General features: G+C 40.9%; 1 protein-coding gene across 3 annotated transcripts in view; it reads left to right on the top strand.

Moving 5' to 3' along the window:
- Window positions 1-21,139, top strand: part of flna (filamin A, alpha (actin binding protein 280)) — a 57,717-nt gene that overhangs the window by 11,116 nt on the left and 25,462 nt on the right. For all 3 annotated transcript variants that reach the window (XM_063879020.1, XM_063878848.1, XM_063878929.1), the window contains exons 3-10: window positions 11,858-12,109; window positions 14,549-14,646; window positions 16,406-16,553; window positions 17,100-17,218; window positions 17,318-17,395; window positions 17,534-17,696; window positions 18,406-18,606; window positions 20,878-21,015. In XM_063879020.1, the coding sequence (XP_063735090.1) occupies window positions 11,858-12,109; window positions 14,549-14,646; window positions 16,406-16,553; window positions 17,100-17,218; window positions 17,318-17,395; window positions 17,534-17,696; window positions 18,406-18,606; window positions 20,878-21,015 (1,197 nt within the window). The remainder of the gene's footprint in view (window positions 1-11,857; window positions 12,110-14,548; window positions 14,647-16,405; window positions 16,554-17,099; window positions 17,219-17,317; window positions 17,396-17,533; window positions 17,697-18,405; window positions 18,607-20,877; window positions 21,016-21,139) is intronic.

Here is a 21,139-nt window from a genome sequence, read left to right as displayed (position 1 = left end):
TTAACTTCAGAGTTCTCCTCCTCTCCAAATCAAACAAATCTGTTGATTAAATCCAGTATAAACACTGAATAAAGCAGTTTCACATAAAAAATTGGCATTGCTAACACGCTTCTCGACTGCTGCTAATGCTGACTCACCTTCAGTTTATGGTATAAGGTAAAAATGTGGCTTAAAACAAGATCAAAAGTAAGGTAGACTACACTGACTCATGCTCAGGTGCTAGACTTCAAAACTGGAGACCAGATGAAACGGATCTTGATTACAATAACAGCTCTACTAGATAGGAAAATTGTTTGAAACATTTGGCATAATAAAAGTAAACAACTCGTCAAATGATATAGCGTAGGTCGATATTTTGATGCAGACATGTTATATTATACCTTTAATTAAATTCTTATGGCGTAAGGGTGACTGAGGTTTGTGCTGTGTCTCAGCGCGGATACTTCCTTTAGTGCACTGCATGTCGTACACTTTCAACAATTAGAAATCATTGGAAGTGACGATTGTCGCTTTTAGCTACCTAGCTGACTAGCAACATTATTGTTCATGTCAGGAAATCCGTCAAGATTGCTCAATTAACCAAAGGAAAAGAACACACCAGTGAAGTGGTACATTTCAAATATTTAAAAAAACAAATGTATAACTTTTATTTGTAAAGTGCTGCTTTACCGCAGTGACTGTAAGGGCCGTTAGCGTAACTGGCGATCGTTGCGTGTGTGAAGTGTCCAGCTTTCTACACTTTACTTTTTAATCGTTACGAGTGCACCATCTGAGTACTCATAATCTGTTTAGCCCTACTTCGCATTGGGACACACTTAACCAGTCAATATGGCAAATGTACAGAAATACACACATTGAGACACAGTGCAGTAGTAAAGGCAGTCTCCTTTTGAATCCTTCATCAGCAGAGACGGGTTATAGGGACTGAAGAGGTGAGTGACTGAGTGTGTGAATCAGACATGAGTGTGTCCCTGTCATCCCCTGCTGGGGGAATGTGTTGCTCACTTCATGGATTATTTTCACACACATGTTGTTGCTTCCTGCTACAGCAAACAAGTGAAGACATGGCACTGTCTGCACCTCATACAAAGATTCCCGGAATTTAGGATAGGGCCTAATAATATATTATCGACGATTACAAAGAAAACACTCCCTTTAGAGAGGTGAAGGAATGATTCCTGAAGAGTTTGAACAAGTTTTTGGTTAGAGGCCTGTAATAAATTAAATGATATCGGGGAAATGTTGACTATCCTCACTTGGTACTGCACTGGGGGAAGTTATGGTTTATGAATACGTTATTAAATATTATTTAAATGTCATTTAAAAGGATCTTCATTGAAACATGTGTGTCCTAGGCCCTTAAATGTAAGGTTAAGGGGTTACAGTAGGTTTCATTGCCTTTTCAAGAGTTTTAAGCATTTCTTTATAATAAAGGCATAATATCATGTACATCGCAAATATTTCGGTCAGGGTAATGGTGACAAACATTTCCTTATGGCCACATACCTTCCCCAAACTCCATCAGAGCAGAGAGTGAGGTGGAGCAAATGAGGACAGATCACACCATCAGCAGAGCTTCTTATTATTCATGGTACAGTACCAGGCACCATGAGTCTGCCTGTTTGCCCCTCCTTCAGCTGACTCACCGTCATCCTGCTCCTGTTGAGTCATTTTAATCTGAAGATGAGAGGGAAGCGCGCTCTCTTCTTCTACTTCCTCTTTTCATTGCAGAAAATGGGCACACCCAGCAGCAACCCTCACCACAAATGACAAAACTGCCATCCCTGCTCAGCATTAAGCATGAGGGCCCTCCCTTTTTCTCTGCTCTCAGCTCTTTTCTGTGTCCTTTCACCACTTTACTCTGAACTTTAAAATGTCCTGCCCTTATTGAACCATGCTTTCCACACCTCGTTTCACTTCTCTTTTAATTATCTTTTGCTCGCTTGACAAAAATGCATTGATGCCCCAAGCTAGGTGTTACCCACATTATACTAAGTAGGACTGCAAATAACAATTATAATCATTATTGATTGATGTATTGATTATTTTCTAGATTTATCAATTATTGATTATGTCTATAAAATATGCAAAAAAAGTGAAAATGTCCATCCCAGTTTCTCAAAGTCTAAGGTGCTTTAGATGCCCAACGGTCCATCAGTCCAACCCAAAGATTTTCACTTTAAAATGTATTTTTTAACTTTTTAAATATAAGTAATAAAACAGCAAAAAGTTTAAAATCTCCAGATGTGAGAGGAGGAAAAGGTATTTTTTTGCACTATTGTAACTTTCGTTTTAGATTTCAAAGTGGTTGACGATACATTTTCTATTGATAGACTAATCCACCTAAATGTTTCACAGGGTTAACACTACAATTGCTGTTATTTGACAATTGTAGTGTTAAGTGTGCTTTAAACGCAGAGCCCTCCCGTGTCATTATCGTTCCTGAGATGAGGGTTATTATGTGAAATGGTCCCTCAGCAGGCTGTGAAGTTAGATGATGTCAACAATAAACTGCCTGCTGTAAACTCTCTCACTGTGCACTGTAATGAAATTCCCCCCAAAAGGTAATCTCTCTGCAGTTTTGACAAAACCCCTCATGATCAGTCACCGGCAGCAGACGCATGATAACTGATAAATAATAATAAATCCAGGGAAGTCACATGGAGCAGTTACAGTGACATGCTGCCATCTACTTTAGTTAGCTATAGGGCTCAACAGTTACTTAAATTTAAGCAAAATTGCAACACAGACTAGTGAAATACCATAACTGCAATATGGCAAAATATTCTAAATATCGGAATGAAGAATTGTTGTGCTGCGGCCAATAAACTTTAAATTACAGAATTAATAAAAAAACCTTGTTTGGTACAGATCCTCTTATTTATTGTATTGACAAGGATAATGTGAGGAAAACAAAAATCAATCCCTCTAATTTTGTAACTGTATTCAGTCAAATGAATTGATATCAGAGATTTTTGACTGAATGAGGACAGAGACCCTGAAGGTAGCACTGGTGAATCCGACTGAGTTCCCCCATTATTCTTCATAATGTCCCGATAAACTCTCTTTGTGATTTGCATACGGTTTTCTTATTTATCTCGTCTTTAAATCCTAACTTCTGTGATGATGTTCTTCTTGTGTGTAGAGGCAGCTTAAGTGCATTTTCACTCATGTTTAAACAAGATCAATTCCACTTGGTATCAATGTGAGTGTGTTGAAACCCTCAAACATTCCACCAGTTAAGCAGATGAGACTTTGTGACTATTTTTAAAAATGTATAATCATATTTTGTCAGCTGTTTCTCAGCAGCCCCGCCCCGTTTTTTAAAAGACATCTTCACCTGTACTTGACTGAGCCTGTGTGCAGTTTGTGAAATGGAAAGATTGCAGCACTTCTGCCAAACTTTTTCCGTCTCCCCAACAGAGCAGGATGTGAAATAAACAGAGCTGGGGGGTAACTTTGTACCTGGCTGCTGCGTTCTCCTGGCAGAACACACACGCACAGGTTGAGACGGACCGCTGTGGGCCTGTCTCCTCCTGTTGCATTGTTAAATCCTAATGAAAGGAGTTCTGTATGCTGATGAAGAATGGAGATAAACAGGCTAATATCAGGAGCTATGTGCTCTTGCTAGACCAGCACTGAGGAGGGGTTCATGTAGATCAAAGTGACACATTTACAGTGCTACTACAATTTAAAAATGCAATTCCTGATCAATAAACCTTATCCTTGCATTACTAATGTCAATGCACTAAGAGGCTTTAATGCTGCTGTCTTTTTAGACCAGGAGCTAAGGGAAGCTATGCTAGCCAACCAAAGATATTGCTGTGTAACTGACATCATTTAGTCAGTTTGCTAATAAGCTTTCCATACTTGTAAGCTCCTTTTAAGAATGTTACAGCTTTCAATAAAGTAAAAAAAAAAGGATGGAACCCACCATTTTTATTGAAACCTCCCTCTGTCATTCTAAAAGGTACAGAGCATTATATATTTTTTGTGTTTTATTGCTTTTTAATTAATTTAATATCTTGTCAGCTACTCGGACACCTACAGTAGGATGACACCAGTGTGTGTGAGAGCTTCATTAAGACAAAGGCTGGCTCAGCTCTGAACAATCAGATTGCTGAGCAATTACTCGAATACCAAAATCTTGTTTAAGCGCTATAGTGTTCCCGGCACAATGTAACGTCATCACTTATTTTGCATTAATCACGGCTCCGTGCACCTCTGGATTTTTATACCTAGGTGCCTGCTGCATTTAGCAAATAACTTGAATTATAATTTGCTTTGCACAAGTATAAACTAGGCTTACCTTGGTGTGTTGTAATTGTGATTGAGTGTGTGTAGGCGGGGTGGTGGGATGAACTGATTTACTGTGATTGTGTCAACCTGCATTGACTTGTGCATGGCATTGTTAGATAAGGGCAGATAGACCGAGCAGAGCAGGGTACCTGAAAGAGATGCCTGACCTATATTTGGATTAAACTATCCATGGACATGCTTTTCATTTGTAAACAGAGCTCCAATGTAGCCACCCCGGCTGTCGCCCAACGGCTACTACACCCCGCTGTCTCTAGCTTTTCCTGAGATTGCAGTGGGTGCGAGCCAGGTAACCAGTGGCACTGTCACTCCCTGCTGCCAGCCATATATATATATATACAGCTCTGGAAAAAATTAAGAAACCACTGCGACATTATCAGTTTCTCTGGTTTTACTATTTGTAGATATGTGTTTGAGTTAAATGATTTTTTAATTTTTATTATTGTATTCTATAAACTACTGCACATTTTTCTCTGTTTTGGAATTCAACACACACTGGAATGGCTGCCATACATGTAGAGATAAAGATTTAAGAAAAATTTAAAAAGAGAGTAGTCTCTTAATTTTTCCCGGAGCTGTATATCTAAATGCAGAATATTAAAACTGCTGTGTGGCCAGCGCAAAAGCAACCGCTCACTGTCTAAAATCACCTAAAGATTCAGACTCGAAAGCGAGTCCCAGACAGATCAAGTACCTTCATTACATTGACACAGAAACCCTGTCAGTAGATGTTTCTTATCAGCTGTGTGTGTCCTCACTAATGAATTGTATTATTGCTCACGCATGTCTTGAAAGACACACCTTGGAATAAATGTAATGGAAACATCTTTGATTGTTGCTACATTTAAATAGTCTCACTGTATTCTTTGTCAAAGCCCCAAACCCCAAATAACAGCGAGCTGTAATTAAAGCTGCTGCAATCAATATTTTATACAAGCAATGGAGCAAATGACAGGCAAATAAAAGGGTTGCCTATAATAACACACCCCAGATATTTCTGCAGTTCCACCCATCTCTATTGACTTTTTTTATGACTTATTGTTTTTTTTACTGCCCACAACTTTTCTGTTGTTCTTATCAGTGGAGTTTGGGAGCTGTTTTCAGCGAGAAGCACCTAGCAGCTCAAGAGCTTTTTTGTCAGTAGTTGATGGAGACCAAAATGGAGTTAAAATGAGTGTTGGACTTGCATCATCAGGCAGCCATAAACATGACTCCACATGAATGCTTTACCATATTACCTTTATAAGGTGATGATATGTCAAAACCATCTTTACAGCTAGTTTCCCCAGCTCCCGGGGGTCCAAAACGTCACTTAATACCGGTATAAAACTACGGTTCCCTGAGTAATTACAGTAACAATAACCAAGGCAACTCCCAAGACTCCTACAACTGCAGAGTCAGCTCAGGTAATGAAAGAGCACTGTACACAAGCATTGGAAAATCTAAACGGTCTCTTTACTGCGAGCCTGCGTGTGTCAGCGATGTCCTACAACTTCACATTTAATCTTCAGGAACAAGAAAGAAATGAGAGGGTGAGGGCAGAGAGGAATGTTGGCCAGAGAGTGAGATAAGGCAGAGTTTAGCTTCAGTTAGGTCAAAACGGATCACTTCCTGCCAGCTCATTATCATTAGCATAACTTCCTGTCTGCAGAGGCAAAGGGGACCGGTCAAGTGGATACTGAGGATTAGCCAAATTCCCATTCAGTACAGTGGTATTCAGGCTATTGCATTACATCAGAGTTGGAAACTTGCCCCAACATCCCATGCCTCATGTTCAGACCGAACAAGCAGACATAAAGCATCATATTCTCTACCATACTCACAAAGATCTGTATTCTTAAAGGAGATACTAAAGTAAATCTGTCCCTTGCACATAAACTGCAATGACACCATATCCTGTAATCTTTTTTTATCCAGTGAAACCAAGAAAACTGCACAGAGTTGTGTTGTTTGTTTGTGATTTGCTTACAATAGCGATGTTGCCTACAAAACAACCCAGCCTGGATACCAGAACCATGTCTGTAGGGGATCACCTTTCTAAACCTGAATCATTGTTGCCAGACCACAAACTATTTACTGTTAGTTACTAGTTACTGTGGATCCCAGACGCTGCTCTCTGGCTGATAGTAGCTCTCTCTGAAGTTTCCAGGAAACAAACAGATGGTCAGAGACGCCTGGTATTTATTAACCCCCCTTATTCATCATGTTCACCGATGTCCTCCTCTCACCTCCTCGGCCTCTGTCCTAGCCCATCCCTATAGCTGCTCCCGTTTTCCTCATGTTTTATCATTTCTCCCTATCCCTTCAAACTTCATTTTTCTCATTTCTCACTAAATGATCCTCTCCCAGCCCATCCTCAGCGGGAGCTTTTGTCAGTGTGGGCTTTAAAAATGTCCCACACAGCAATTTTCCCTGCTTTTTTTTTCCCTCTGTTCTATCTCGGCCTTCTCCCTTCCCCTCCCCTTCCATCCCCTGTCCTGCCCCACCTCCCCCCTCTCCGTCTGTAACCAGAGCCCAGGGAATGGGAGGGCTGCCAGGATCCAGTTTGCTTCTGCCCTTTTAAGGCTAAAAAATCAGGAGGAACTTTTTCCAGAGGAGGGAGCGAAGAGAAGCGGAGGGAGGGAGGAAGGGAGGAAGACTGGAAGGAGTAGAAAGGAAGAGGAGGAAGTGTAGTAGCTCTAGTGTGGCTTGTTGCAAGGAGGGAGGGAGGGAGGGGGGACTTGAGGGTGAGGGGAAAGAGAGAACTCCAAGTCATTTTCAGCTTTTGGATGTTTGAGGCTACAAGGTGAATTCATACAGTTGTAATCAAACATTTAGGTTTTTTGATTTTACTTTGTAAAGTTTCATGCAAATTGTGTTTCCTTCTTCTATCAAAATCCCAGGTCAGCACAATTTGAATCAGTCCACAGTGTAATCCAAGACGTAATAGGATATATTTGATTTTGGTCACTGAAATGAAAATGTGCAAACTTTCAGCAAATTCTTACTATACTTGCTACTTTTTTGAATATTAGTCATCAAATATAATACAGTAACACATTATATGCATGTTCATTTTGAGGCAATACTCAGCAGTTACATGTGCATGTCAATAGTATTTAATGATTGCATAACATGAACAAACGCATGATAATGATACCACTAAAGATATGGGGTGTTTTACAGTACAGAACTGTGCTGGTCCAACTTCTTTTCTGAATTACTTCATTATATTTAGACTTTTCTGCACTGTCTTGTACTTTCTTGATATTTATTGGCCGACGTAAACACAGATATAGATGTGTTTGCAACTAGAATGGCAGAATTGCAGACCTCTCTTAGGGACAATGCTGCATTTAGGTGCTTCTTGGATGTTCCCCTTTCCCAAGTAGGGAAGTCATTCTCAGGATGGTGTGTTCCTGAGTTTCTGACTCCGCTTTGAAACATCACGTTGATATCTGGTTCTGTGAATCTTTCTGCTCAGAAACACATTTTTCTGTTTAGTGCAGCGCCACATGAATGCATCACATATCTTTCTATTTTAATGGGTTTTTCCTCAGCCCAAGCTAAATTCCCAGCTTTACGGAAATCGCTGCAGTTGTACCAGAGTCCTGCTGACAAAGAAAAACACACCAAGCCCATAATAACCCCACAGGAGCTAATAATGTAATATGTGCTCGGCCAGTCATCCGTTTAGTTCATGTAGTCACACACGCATGGTCATATCTCCTGGATTGGTTTAACTATTCTTCTATTACATGATACATATAAGGATACTATGAGCGGAAAGGAGGGACCACATGACTGTGGACCTGGCTTTTGTTCTGTCCCTTTACAACATCTCTAATCTGCTCCAGATGTTGCAGTGCAACCTGAATATAGTGCAGAAACTTTCCTCTCTGCTCTTTCTCCTCTCCCCCCTCCCTCTCCCTGAGATGCTGGGATCGGGTCAGGCTGTGGGTCAGGGGTTGCAATGTTGTCAGAGCCATGGCACTGGGGGTGGGGGTTCTGCAGCGACAAGCCAAATGGATGAGTCATGGGAGTTTTTGGGGCAGATGGAGCGTCAACAGCAGACACGCACATTCTCCATATGGTAGCTTCTGTTGCCTCTATATCTCACACATACACACACACACACACACGCACTCAATACAAGGAGGGGGGGTTATGAGTCAACAGAGGGGGAGTCTGATCTGTGGCAGACTGTGTCCGTATATGGGCTCCATCAGGCCTGCTGCGCTGTGGTCTGCCGGGAATGCTGGCAGATTCCTTGCATGTTTAGTGGCTTTGTGTGTGAGAGGCATGAATCAAAGAGCAACACACACATACACACCTCATCACAGAGCAAAGGGATCTTATGTCTTAACAATACCCGGCAGGAGGACAGACTGCTGCTCTTAACTTACATGATGCCCTGTTTAGAGCTGCAAAGATTACTCAAACAATATTATAAACAACAATAATTGGGTCAGGGTTAGTCATTTTTCATTCGGAAGTGTCAGTTCAGATGCAAACAGTGTCTTGTTTTGACCATGAAAAGCAGAGGTGGGAGAAGCACTCAGATCTTGTACTTGAGTAAAAGTAGAAGTACTCAGATCTTGTACTTGAGTAAAAGTAGAAGTACTCAGATCTTGTACTTGAGAAAGTAGAAGGACCAGAGTGTAGGAATACTCTGTCACAGTAAAAGTCCTGCATTCTAAATGTTCCTCCAGTGAAAGTAGAAAGTACTCTCATCTAAATGTACTTAAAGTAGAGACAGTAAAAGTAGTCATTGTTTGATTGGTCCATTTCAGAATAATATCTCTGATATGTTTTATAATTATTGATCATTAAAGTGTTCTCAGAGCTGGTAAAGGTGCAGCTAGTTTGAATGGCTTTGTATACTGCAGGGTAGCTGCTGACTTACTCCAGGTGAACTAAAGTCTGATTTAAGGGCTGATTATATTTACCATCATTAATCCAGATCTGTAAAGTAACTAAAGGCATTAAATACATGCAGTGGAGTAAAAGTACACCATTTACCTCTGAATTATTATGGAGTAAAAGTACAAAGTAGAAACAAATTGAAATACTCAAGTACCTCAAAATTGTTCTTGAGTACAGTACTTGAGTTAATCTACTTTGTTACTTCCTGTGAAGTGAAACTTATGTCAGTTTATCGCTACTTTTGAATTTTTATAGAACAGAATCATTGAATAAAGTGATAAAAATCCACATTTAATAATCATCAGGTAACACTGAAGCCCTGGTTGCTTATGGTCGCTTCACTTTTTGCTGAGGTGGCTGACAGGCCCGCTATGTGACACACCCCTACTGTCCTGATCTACATTCCTGCTACAAGTACCAACCTGTGGTGCACCATACTCATCTTCCTATCACCTTAAGCCCCTTCAGGCAAAGGATATATTGCAGTATTATGTTATATAAATAATTTTGACTTGGCTAAAAGTACAATGGACAATTATAGCTGTCAGTTTTCTGTCTTTAGGCAACTATGCTTTTTTAAAGTTTGTGGGGAGGGGAGAAAAGTGCGCAACATGGCTCCCGAGGCTGGAATGTAACAATGTTGCTAGCACCAGTCATCTTTGAAGGCAATTCTGTCTATCTCTTGTTCCGGCTTTCCTGTCTATTTTCTCTTGGTTTGCCTCTTCCTCTGCTTTGCTATTACAATCCAGCTCACTCGAGGTTCCTCATTGTGATGAGCGTATTTTTCCACTGGTAGCAGCTGACATGTCATGTATGGAGGGGTTGGCAGCTTGCAAGCACATCTCTCTGTTGGAACATGAACTCAGACAGCAGCACTCTGAGATTTACATACTCTGAGTTCTGCATGCAGGCACAGAACTCCTGTTATTTATGTCATCTGAGGTAGAACTGTGCATTATATGAGCTTTAGAACAGCCTCTGGCTCGTTGCTCTGCTCCTCCTTCATCATGCATGAAATTCTAGACCCCTCCATCCTTTTGGTTTGGGCCCTCTTTCAACAGCTTTCAGACACACAGGTCTTACATATTCAGTCTTTTCAGAATCCACAACCCCCCCACTGCAGTCCCAAACACTGTTATACAAAAACAACTTAGAAAAATAAATTCAGAACTTTATTTGTTGAAGTTGAAACTCTGCTATAGCAACAATTATTCCAGTCTAAACAACAATAACATATCCAAAAAAAGGTTTAGAACAATGTCAGCAGCACTGAAATAAGTAAAGACTGCCCAACAGGGTTTGTTATGATGTTTACATGCCTTTTAGCAGTGTTGAAGAATCTAAAATCAAAGAGAAACTGCCAACTGGACACAGCTGCTGATACAAAGGGGATTCATTCCTTTTAACAGACTAAAAGTAAACATTTGTAGATGCCCCTGCAGAATGCAACATCAAATGTACATTCCTAATAGCTATTAAATCCTTGAAAGAGCCAGAATGTTCTCATCATCAGCTTAGACACACAGATGCATTGCCGCCCCATCTCCTCACGGATGGACCTGAGCAATCAAACCTCTTCATCAACTGCTTCTTCTTGTGCAACGTGTGCGCATCATTAGATGTCCTGGTTGTCGTTCTTAACCTTTTGCAATATAGACAGGTGTGTTAAAGTGAAAGAGCTCAAATCTTTTATAAGTGATCCATACCCTAAAATAACAGGTGTCACTAAGTGAGCGCCTGGAGCTTTTCTTTGTTTGTGCCAATTACAATCACTGTCTTCTTTTAATTTCATTTGTGGAAGTGATTGGCACAGTGAAGCAATGCAACCATAACTTTTTGGCAATGAGATATTCACGGTGAATTGTAGTAGACCAAGAATCGAGCCCTGTGGGACTCCATCTCAGACCAAAATCTCTGAAGCAGTCACAGTATATATCAGCTCCAGCTCCAATAAGCAGTGATGAAAACTTGACTACAATTTGAAAACACTCATTTTTGCCCCTTACCGGTGCAATGCATGTAAAAGTACGTTTCATATTAGCCTGACAATATTCAGCTGACAATGAAATTAGTATATCGCCTGTTTCTAAAAGGCTTTCCTGTATATACAAGGTACGTTTTTGGGGGGGAAAGGGATTTCGATATAATGTAAACCAACAGGCTCAGTGCTGTGTTTTCTCTGAAGCTAGACTGTGTCTCTACTATATCTCTACTGAGACCAGACCATGCTCCATGATTTCTAGGTATGCATCGCGCCACTCCTCCTTGAAGACATAGCCATGCAATAGATAGCAGATAACAGAGACGCTCCTGAGGGGGATTTGGAATTTGAAACCCATATAATTACAGATTCTCTCTTCTGAAGTTTAAGAATGAGAGCAATGATTGAAAAAAAGGAGTCCTTCCTCTAGTGTCTTATACGGTTTTATCCATTTTGAAGGTGGACTGCACCCCCAAATCATCTTTAGAACATTTTAAATGACCTTCATCCTGCGGTACACCAGCTTCTTGTTCTTATTGAACTCAAACACTTCTGAGAACCAGGAACTGTTTGTCCTCTGTGACCTGTTTTCCAGTTTGTGTGAATGTTTTAGCATGTTAACTTCATATCCACCCTCTTATCTTACTCCTGCAGACTCTAAAGCCATCGTGGATGGGAACCTGAAGCTGATCCTTGGTCTGATCTGGACCCTGATCTTGCACTACTCCATCTCCATGCCCATGTGGGATGAGGAAGAAGAGGGAGATGGCAGCAAGCAGAAGACGCCCAAGCAGAGGTTGCTGGGATGGATCCAGAACAAACTGCCAGAGCTTCCTATCACCAACTTCCACAGGGACTGGCAGACCGGCCGGGCTCTTGGGGCCCTAGTCGACAGCTGTGCTCCAGGTAAGGGAAAGTGTGTATGAGTGTGTGTCTGTTTCTGTGTCTCAACCTTAATTCCTTCCAGCTTATACAGGGGCAATGCAAAACATGTCTTCTTAACATGTCAGCGGTAACTATGTGTGGGGTCATACCTACATCTGCATTTATGATCGTGTCAGAAAGGTGAGGACATTTTCAAATCTATTTTTTCCTTAAGCCCCGCCTCCAATTTCCTTTGTCTTCGCTGGTCACTCTGGATTAGGTTTTATGCTCATCTTTAAGATTTTTAATGATTTTAATGACGGCTAGTCACATGTCCGTACTGGCTAGTTGATTCACCTCTAAAAATACTACTGGCTCATTTACAGACTTCTCTTTCCCAATGTAAATCAATGGGAAAAAGTATTTTAGGGAAGATGCAACACCACTGTGTGTGTGGCCACTACGACAATTTGCTTCAACACCTGGATAACTTCATCTGGGTTTGGTTTGCCCACAGAAAAGTTCTGAAGTAGGAACTGATAGAAACCTTTAACTCTGGACGATATGAGGTCTGTCAAGCTCTAACACAGTGAGCACAAAGTAGCTTGAGTTTCAAAATTAAGATATTGTCATATGTAAAATATTTTCCCTACGCTCATTTTCTGCTGTCTAAAGTGTTTAGACTAAGGCTTTAATGGTAGTATCTGTCATAATACAGCACATGTGCACCCAAGTAGATGAGGATGTTGTTTATTTGAGAAATCTTGAAAGTGCAAAACAGATTGAAAACAGCCATAACAAAAACGTGCATTTTAAAGAAATGATACTCTCCAACAAGTAGTGCATTGACTATAGTGTCCAGCATGTTTTCTCTCTTGAAAATGAGTCTTGGTATCTCTTCCCTGTTCTCCAACCACAATAAATTCATGTTATCCACAATTTTTCACTTTTAAGAGACCAGTATGGGTCTGAAATGGTTACTGAGGAACTTCTAGCTAAGGGGAAACTTAAGTAGTAACACTTAGAGAACATAGGCTTGGGAGCCCTGTCGGCTCATTGGCTTAAATAGGTGGCCATTATCCAAGAGTCCTAACCTTAGGGGGGGAAAAAGACACAAATAATAAAATAACCAATCAGAAAAGGAGATTAAAGGGTTTTCCCTTACAACATCCTAGAGAAAACTCTGGGATAATTTTGGCCAACTCTAAAGCAACCGTAGATTCAAAAAGGAACGAAAACTTTGTGGTTTTATGCAACCAGACACTGGCTTTAGGTTGAAAATATTTGCACACCACAGTATTTAGATTATTTTGCCTCCTTTGTTAGTTTTGTCTAAAAAGCATTATTACGTAAGTAAAAACTGAGGGCAGGACAGCTGGCCCTGAGGGAGGGCTGTAGGTGAGGGAAAGTGGTATAAAGGATTCTGTTTACATGCTTGGGATGTTTGGCATACCTGTGGATCACTAACAGCCTCAAGCAGGAGATAAGGATTCAACCAAGAGGCAGCAGAAGATATCCAACAGTGTGCTTAACCAGCAACCCTCTGAGTCCGATAGATCAAGAAGTTAAACAACTGCTGACACACTTAGCACGGATATGCGTTTATGATAATGAAGGAACATCATGACATCCACAGAAGGAATTCAAGGGCAGACCGAGAACTGTAGACTCTCCTTCAAATATAGATTAGACGTGTTGTGCATCCTCTCTGTATCTGTGGCCTCGGCTGGAGTCAACATGTCTGCCATAATTAGAGACGTTGGCTGTATCACAAAGAGTTCTCTTTCTTTGTTTCCCTTAATTCTACAGAAATACTGCTCCCTTGTTTTATAGGGAAAATTATAGTCTCTCTATGATATGCAACAACAAGTGTGGTGTTAAAGAGACACATCTCCTTTCTTCTGCTGGCCAATTGTAGTCATGATATTATACTGTGCTTATGTTGCTAAGGCAAATCACGAAAACTAGAGACAGTAATGTTTATTGTGTTCAACCTGGTTGTTATCTTATAAAAACTGATTTTTAATACAGTTTTTTTTTATGCATCAGCCTTGGGAAGATTTCAATGTTCTGGACAAATGAGAGGAATGCAGGTCAAATATTATCTTTGTTTATTATTGAGCTTAAAAGCTATTGATAGGGGGGCTTTATAAAGAATGACATTGTCAGGCATGTAGATTTATACTTGATTTGAAAAGAAGTCTACTTCAAATAAACATGTATAGACTTGTGTATAATTGAATAAATATGACCTAAGCCGCGAGCGTCACTGTTAAGTTTCCCTCAGCCTTAGTCCTACATATTCTCAGATAAAATCAAACTGAATAAAACTATTTGTGTGCAGACCTGATTACATATAGGCATGTGTGGTTCATCACATCTTTATGAAGGCGTGCTGGTGTTCTAAATCTCATGATATTGTATCATATATTTGTCCGTGCTGCTTGCTGTAAATCCCTCTCCCGTCCTCTCCTTCTGCAGGTCTGTGTCCTGACTGGGATCAGTGGGATCAGACCAAACCAGTGGACAACGCCCGAGAGGCCATGCAGCAAGCGGACGACTGGCTGGGCATCCCACAGGTCAGATAAATAAATACCAATTAATAAAAAAAATGTGTTCTCTTGATAAATGCAGGAGCCAAATGCTATTTTTAATATTTCGTCATATTTGTTTTTTTCTTTATATAATTTACTTTGCACTAACCGTAATGCACTTAGAAATATGTGCTCAGGACAGCCTGATGACTCTTTAGGGCAGTGGTAGCTGCAGTTTTATGGATTTTTGTGGATTATATTGTGGACTTTGACATTTATAGCTATAGTGTATTTACACAAGGTTTTGTGGATGGAGTGTCTCTCGGACAGTGTGATACTTCTTCTTTATAGAAGATCATGTTTCCAATCTATCAATAATTTAAGTTTATAAAGTGACCCTATTTGAACCACAACCTTCTGTCTTTTGATTGAGCAAAAATAGTTCATCAAATGTCAAGTGGCCTGACACTTAAATTTTATTGTCTCATACACATATGTAAACAACATTTTGGTCAATTTAAGACTCGGGACCATCAGATCTGGACATGCATTGCTTTTTGCAAATAATACTCAAACATGAGGACATAGTGTTTTATTGGGGATTGTCATTACATACTTGATGCTCTGGTTAGTATTCAACTTAGCTTACAATAAGAAACGTTTAGATGCCATAATAACTACTTCTTTTTCAAGTGCCAGCTTATTCTTAATACTACAGGACTGACGTGAGAAGTAAGTTTTGTTTTGAAAAGGTTGAAAATGTCTCCTGCACGGGACAGACCCTTATTAACATACTGCAACAATGAGGAGTCTGGTGGTGCACTCACTTGGGCATCATGTAGGGAATGGACACAACTCTAACATTGGATCTGGTTAGGTTTTTGAAAAGAATGAACATGTGAATTTAGTCGTTACATTCACATTTTGAGCAGATTTCCCCAGCGGCTCTGGCCCTGGGTCTCTGGTGAGTGTCTGTCAGAGTGTGTTGGCATGGTTGGCACAACATCGCGTGCTGACAGTTGACTCCGTGGTCGCTGCAGTTTCCGCCTTCAGCTCTGTTTTCGCTCACACACTTTCTGTGGCTTGTTAAACCAGACAATGTGTGTCTGCCTGCTGCTCTGCGTGTGAGAGCGTATCAGGTACTTTCTGAGCAGAGGAAGAGGTTGGTATGTGGTTTGGAAAACTAAATCACAATACTACTCATTTGATATATGTGGGTATGATCTCTATAGCAACTAATGAAACATAGCATCTCCAATCAGCAAACAGAAATGTGCAGTGATGATTTTTTTTTGTAGGCAGACAGAAATAAGCATAACAACGGCTCACTCGACAATGGCGTTTTTCAATTGGATTCTGGAAATTGCTAAAAATAAGATCTTTGGCAAACACACAATACTTGTGTGTCTGATTGAGCAGGATAATCCCAACATATCAACACAACTTTGTGATTTTTAAACCATAAATGGAATCATCAGACCTAAAAACCTAACATTTGGCTAAAAACGACATGGCGGTCACATCAACACCACAAAGCTAAATGCGGCTAATTTATTCACTTTTAAACTGCTGTTTATAAGACATATAGAAGCTTTGGACATTCACAGGTGTAACACAAGTCTCTTCAGCTTTTGTTAACCACAGACTTTATTTCAGACATCTAACCAAAAAAGAAGAGGGAAGTGGAAGTGCTAAAATGCTCACATTTTCCAGGTTTTAGGAATTCTTGCACCAGTCTATATGCTACCATCGAAACACACCCATTTCTTTAAAAAACATTTGTCTCCTTGTCTTCTCCCCTTAGGTGATCACCCCTGAAGAGATCGTTGACCCCAATGTGGACGAACACTCCGTCATGACCTACCTGTCCCAGTTCCCTAAGGCTAAACTGAAGCCTGGCGCTCCTCTACGGCCCAAACTCAACCCCAAGAAGGCCCGTGCCTACGGGCCAGGTACACACACGCACAACCACACACAGAGACGCACACACATCTGGAGCTAGACTTCAACAAGGAAACATACACTTGTAGCGAGCTGAGCAGCTGGATCAGTTTAGAGCGGGGAGGATTTACATGTTCATAGCCATGGACCCAAAAACTGTGAGCGAGTCCCAGAGGTTGGACCTGTGCAGGAGGAGGAATTTAAAGGGACAGATCACCTCAATATCCATTTTTGTCCTCCAACCTGTAGTACTATGATATTTTTTTACTCATGGTTGAGAGGCTGCTGAGTTGTACAGTTGTTGCACTTCCTTCTTTGTGGTGATACTGTTGGCAGGTGTAGTTCTGTAGATGTAAAGTAGTTCCCTCACAGAACTGATCACAACAAAGTCTGTAGATCATTTCAAGTAACTGGGTCAGGATTTTTGGAAAGGTTAGAGAGAAAAATATGTATTTTAGTCCCTTTGAACTCATCCATCCACGGTACATTGTTCTTGATCTGTGTGACATAGATGTTCACCACACATGTTTCTATGTATCCCCCCCTCCCCTGGACAGGTGTGGAGCCTGTTGGTAATGTTGTGATGAAGAAGGCTCTGTTCACTGTGGAGACCATCAGTGCAGGGATGGGGGAGGTGCTGGTGTACGTGGAGGACCCTGCAGGACACAGGGAGGAGGTGAGACTCCAGGGGTTTTGGGTGTTTGGTCCATGGGAGATGCTTTTTAATCATCTTGGCATACTACTTTGTTTAACATTTTTTTACAATTTCTTCCAGGCTAAGGTGACAGCAAACAATGATAAGAACCGCACTTACTCTGTGGTGTACATCCCTAAAGTCACAGGAATGCACAAGGTGAGTTATTTAAAAACGTTTTTCAATCCAAAGATTATAAAGATATTTACACACCTGCTGAATCCCTGTTACTGTGACTTAAGCATTCTGTTCACTCTGTGTGTGTGTCTCTCTCTCTCTCTCTCTCTCTCTCTGTAGGTGACTGTGTTGTTTGCAGGGCAGCACATCTCCAAGAGCCCCTTCGAAGTGGAGATCGGCATGGCTCAGGGAGACTCCAGTAAGGCCACGGCTCAGGGGCCCGGCATCGAGCCTTTGGGAAACATCGCCAACAAGAGCACTTACTTTGACGTGTACACAGCAGGTAAATAAAAACATCACGATGTGAGTGAGGGTTGGATTTTAGTCAGTTTAAATTAGAAAATCTAACAGCAATTTATTTTTATTTTTTTGTCACGATTTTGCATTAATATGTCTGAAAGTGGAACATTGTAAACTTAGAGGAATGTGTAATATAGTAAAGGTGATGATGCGTTTCACTTGGTCTCCTGTGTGTTAGAGTTTGATTGTGTGTCACTATCCAATATAGAGCCATACTTTGACAATAAACAATTAACATTTTTAGGTCTTTGCTGCTTTTAAGTCTATATTTTAGGCTTTATTATGCATTGTATGTCTTTGGATCTTCAGTTATCAGAAACAGGATTTCCTAATGTTAGTGGTTAGCAGACTGCCCCTCCATTCTATGTCTGCTTAGCAGCAAAGAAGAAACAACATTTTTGACATGGTGCTGCTTAATTCAGCGTTTTTACACATTTTGATATCCTGGTACATTTGTTTCGGAGAGGAGGAGATCTCTGCAGAAAAAAAAACCTCGGGAACCCTGAACAGTGAAGGTATCCTGACTGGGAGAGAGTGACTTCAGGGACTCAATGGATGCAGCCAAACTCTTGATTTAGTAGTTATTTAGAACTAGTTCTTTATAATTGTTTTGATTGAGAGACCTCTTGTGCATTTAATGTATGTAATTAGACATTTTCCTGTACCTCTACCCTCTCTGTCCTGTTCCTCAGGCGCTGGTGTTGGCGAGGTGGAGGTGATGATCATTGACCCTGCGGGCAAGAAGAGCACGGTGCCCTGCACCATCGAGGACAAGGGCAACAGTAGCTATCGCTGCACCTACAAACCCATCCAGGAGGGGCAGCACACTCTTTACGTCACCTTCGCTGGGGGCCAGATCAGCAAGAGCCCATTCATCGTCACCGTGGGCGAGGGTAGGACTCCTATTACTGAGAAACTTTGAATCAGATGTTACTGAAACATTCTGTGCGGCAATGTTTTCCCCTGTAAATCTTCTCAGCCTCTTACAGAGTGGTGCAGTTTTTGCAAGCTGACTCAGAATTTAGCTTCACAAGGGCTCCCTCGACTAAAGCCAATATAATTCATTTATTGACAGAATATTTCAGAAAATAAGATCTGTCAAACACTCGTTTATGATACTTACACGTTTTGTTCAACAGGATCATCAACATTTATCACCACCGCTTTATGATTTTATATTTTGTTCTTGTAAATGCAATCAACCAGTAAAAGCTAGGATTAAGCTATCAGCACAGCTTAGCTAAAGGTGGCTAATATTTGACGTGGCGACGTAGTCTTATTTAATCACTTGTTCGCAACGTTTTTTGTGACCTACAGATCCAATTTAAAGCAAATAATCTCAGAACATGTAGAACATTATTTGACTTTGGGACGGCATAACAGGAAGTGGTAAAAAAACTAATGTATTTAAGGTTTTAGGACTCATTCCTGCACCACTCTGACTCTCCGATATAGCAAAGTCTACTGGCACCTAAAAAGCAAAAATGTATTTTATAGCTTATATATATCTGCTTATCCTGCTTCAGTTGTATCTAATGCTGCCCTGTGGTTTCCTGCTGCGGTTCTGGACGTCCTCCCTCTTCCTCCTCTCTTCTCTCTGATAGAGGCCTGCTGGTATCTGTTCTCTCACTGGAGCCGTCTCTTCCTTCTGCTGTCATTTCCTGTTTCCTGGGATCTCCCTTGGGTACCCACTGTGTGTGTGTGTGTGTGTGTGTGGTTGCATGCATGTGTGGTTGAGCTGTGTGTGTCTTCATGTAGATATTTCACTGCTTTCTAAGTGTGCCGTGTGTCATGGTAACGGTCATCTGACTAACATCTAACCTCAAAATAACATAATCATCTCAGTAGGCTTGGGTGATATGGACAAAATTAAATATCGTAAAGAACATCACCATATCATATATCCGTGGTTTGATCGAAGCGAACAGTCATTAAGCTACAGTTTGTATTCTTACTTGAAGTCTTCATTTTCATGACATGCTTTTATCTTTACAACTACTCTGCTTCCATCCATTTTTGTTGGTGTTCAACCTGAAAAAGCAACTTTCTCACTGCACTCACAAAACATATTATCTCCCCATGCCTCTCACTAAAATAGTACTCCTTTTAACCTGGTGGATGAGCTTTCCAACATACAAATGTGTTTCTGTTTATTTGATTATTCTTATGTTAAGTGGTTCAGCCATTTATACCACACCTGCACACATCACCTGAAGACATCAAAAAAGGATTTTAATATCATAAAATATAACAGTATTCTTCCTCTGGTGTCCTCAAGAGTGCTAAGTATTCTTCTTTCTGTAAAACATCTTGGTCCCCTTAAATAGCTTCTGTTGCTGCAGGTTTTCCTCTGCTTCCTGCAGGGCATCAGACCTTGACCCAGCAGATCCTATTTGTACGCACTTTAAAAAGGAAATGGAGGATTAGTGTGAAATAAACTTTAGTCACACACGTGCAAAGCACCACACACTCAGTGTTAAATTAGACCCCTTCCTAGTATTGGAAGCAGTGGGCCGCTATTACAGGCACCTAACTGGCACCTCTTATTTATTTTTAAATACTTTTATTGAAGACACATGGCACATGAAAAATAAATTTTGGTTACAGAATAAAAACAACCAGTCTAAGTCTTAACTTGTGTTGTACATCAACTGAAGAGCCATACTTTAGCTTTTACATTTTTTCCTGTTTGTTCTTCTTATTGAAGGCATACAAAATTCAAACGCACATTCACTACCAAAACAAACCAAAGAGTAAGAGAGTCATTATCAAACTAAACCAACCCCTCTTAAAGCAGCACTCCACACTCCGTAGTTTAGAGACTTGATCGGTGGACTCTCTTGTCTCTAAGCCAAGTCCCCACTGACTGAGCAACTGCTGGCAGGAGATATGGAGGATACTCCACTTCCTGTGTGAGGATAAAGACTCATTTCCTTTACACTGCTCTAAGAATTCCCTCTGTGCGATAAGATGGATAGAGGGTATGAGGAGAGCACTGAAAGCTTTCCAGCAGTCCTTAAAAAAACATGAATCTAACATTAACATTGTTTTGTTTTCATCTTTCACCTCGCACCTCTCTCCCCTGAAAGCACCACTCACACATAGTCATACTGTTGGAGAATACCTGTCTCTTCCTCTCTCACTCTTTGTGTGTCTCTCCACAGCATGCAACCCCAGCCTCTGCAGAGCGAAGGGTCGGGGCCTGCAGCCCAAAGGCCTGAGGGTGAAGGAGACCGCAGACTTCCAGGTGTTCACCAAAGGAGCTGGCACCGGAGAGCTCAAAGTCTCCATCAAGGGGCCCAGTGAGTCGCACCGCAAAAACTACAAATCTGCACCAACTGTTTTTCTTAAAATTGGAAATGGGTTTTATCAGCTCTACTTGGATACTGGTCACTTAAGTAGAGTTCTGATGTGCTGTATTTACAT

Source organism: Eleginops maclovinus, chromosome 1 (assembly GCF_036324505.1).
Source record: "Eleginops maclovinus isolate JMC-PN-2008 ecotype Puerto Natales chromosome 1, JC_Emac_rtc_rv5, whole genome shotgun sequence".
NCBI classification, from domain to species: domain Eukaryota; kingdom Metazoa; phylum Chordata; class Actinopteri; order Perciformes; family Eleginopidae; genus Eleginops; species Eleginops maclovinus.
Note: the sequence above shows the minus strand (reverse complement) of the source record. Positions and strands in the feature narration are given on the sequence as shown.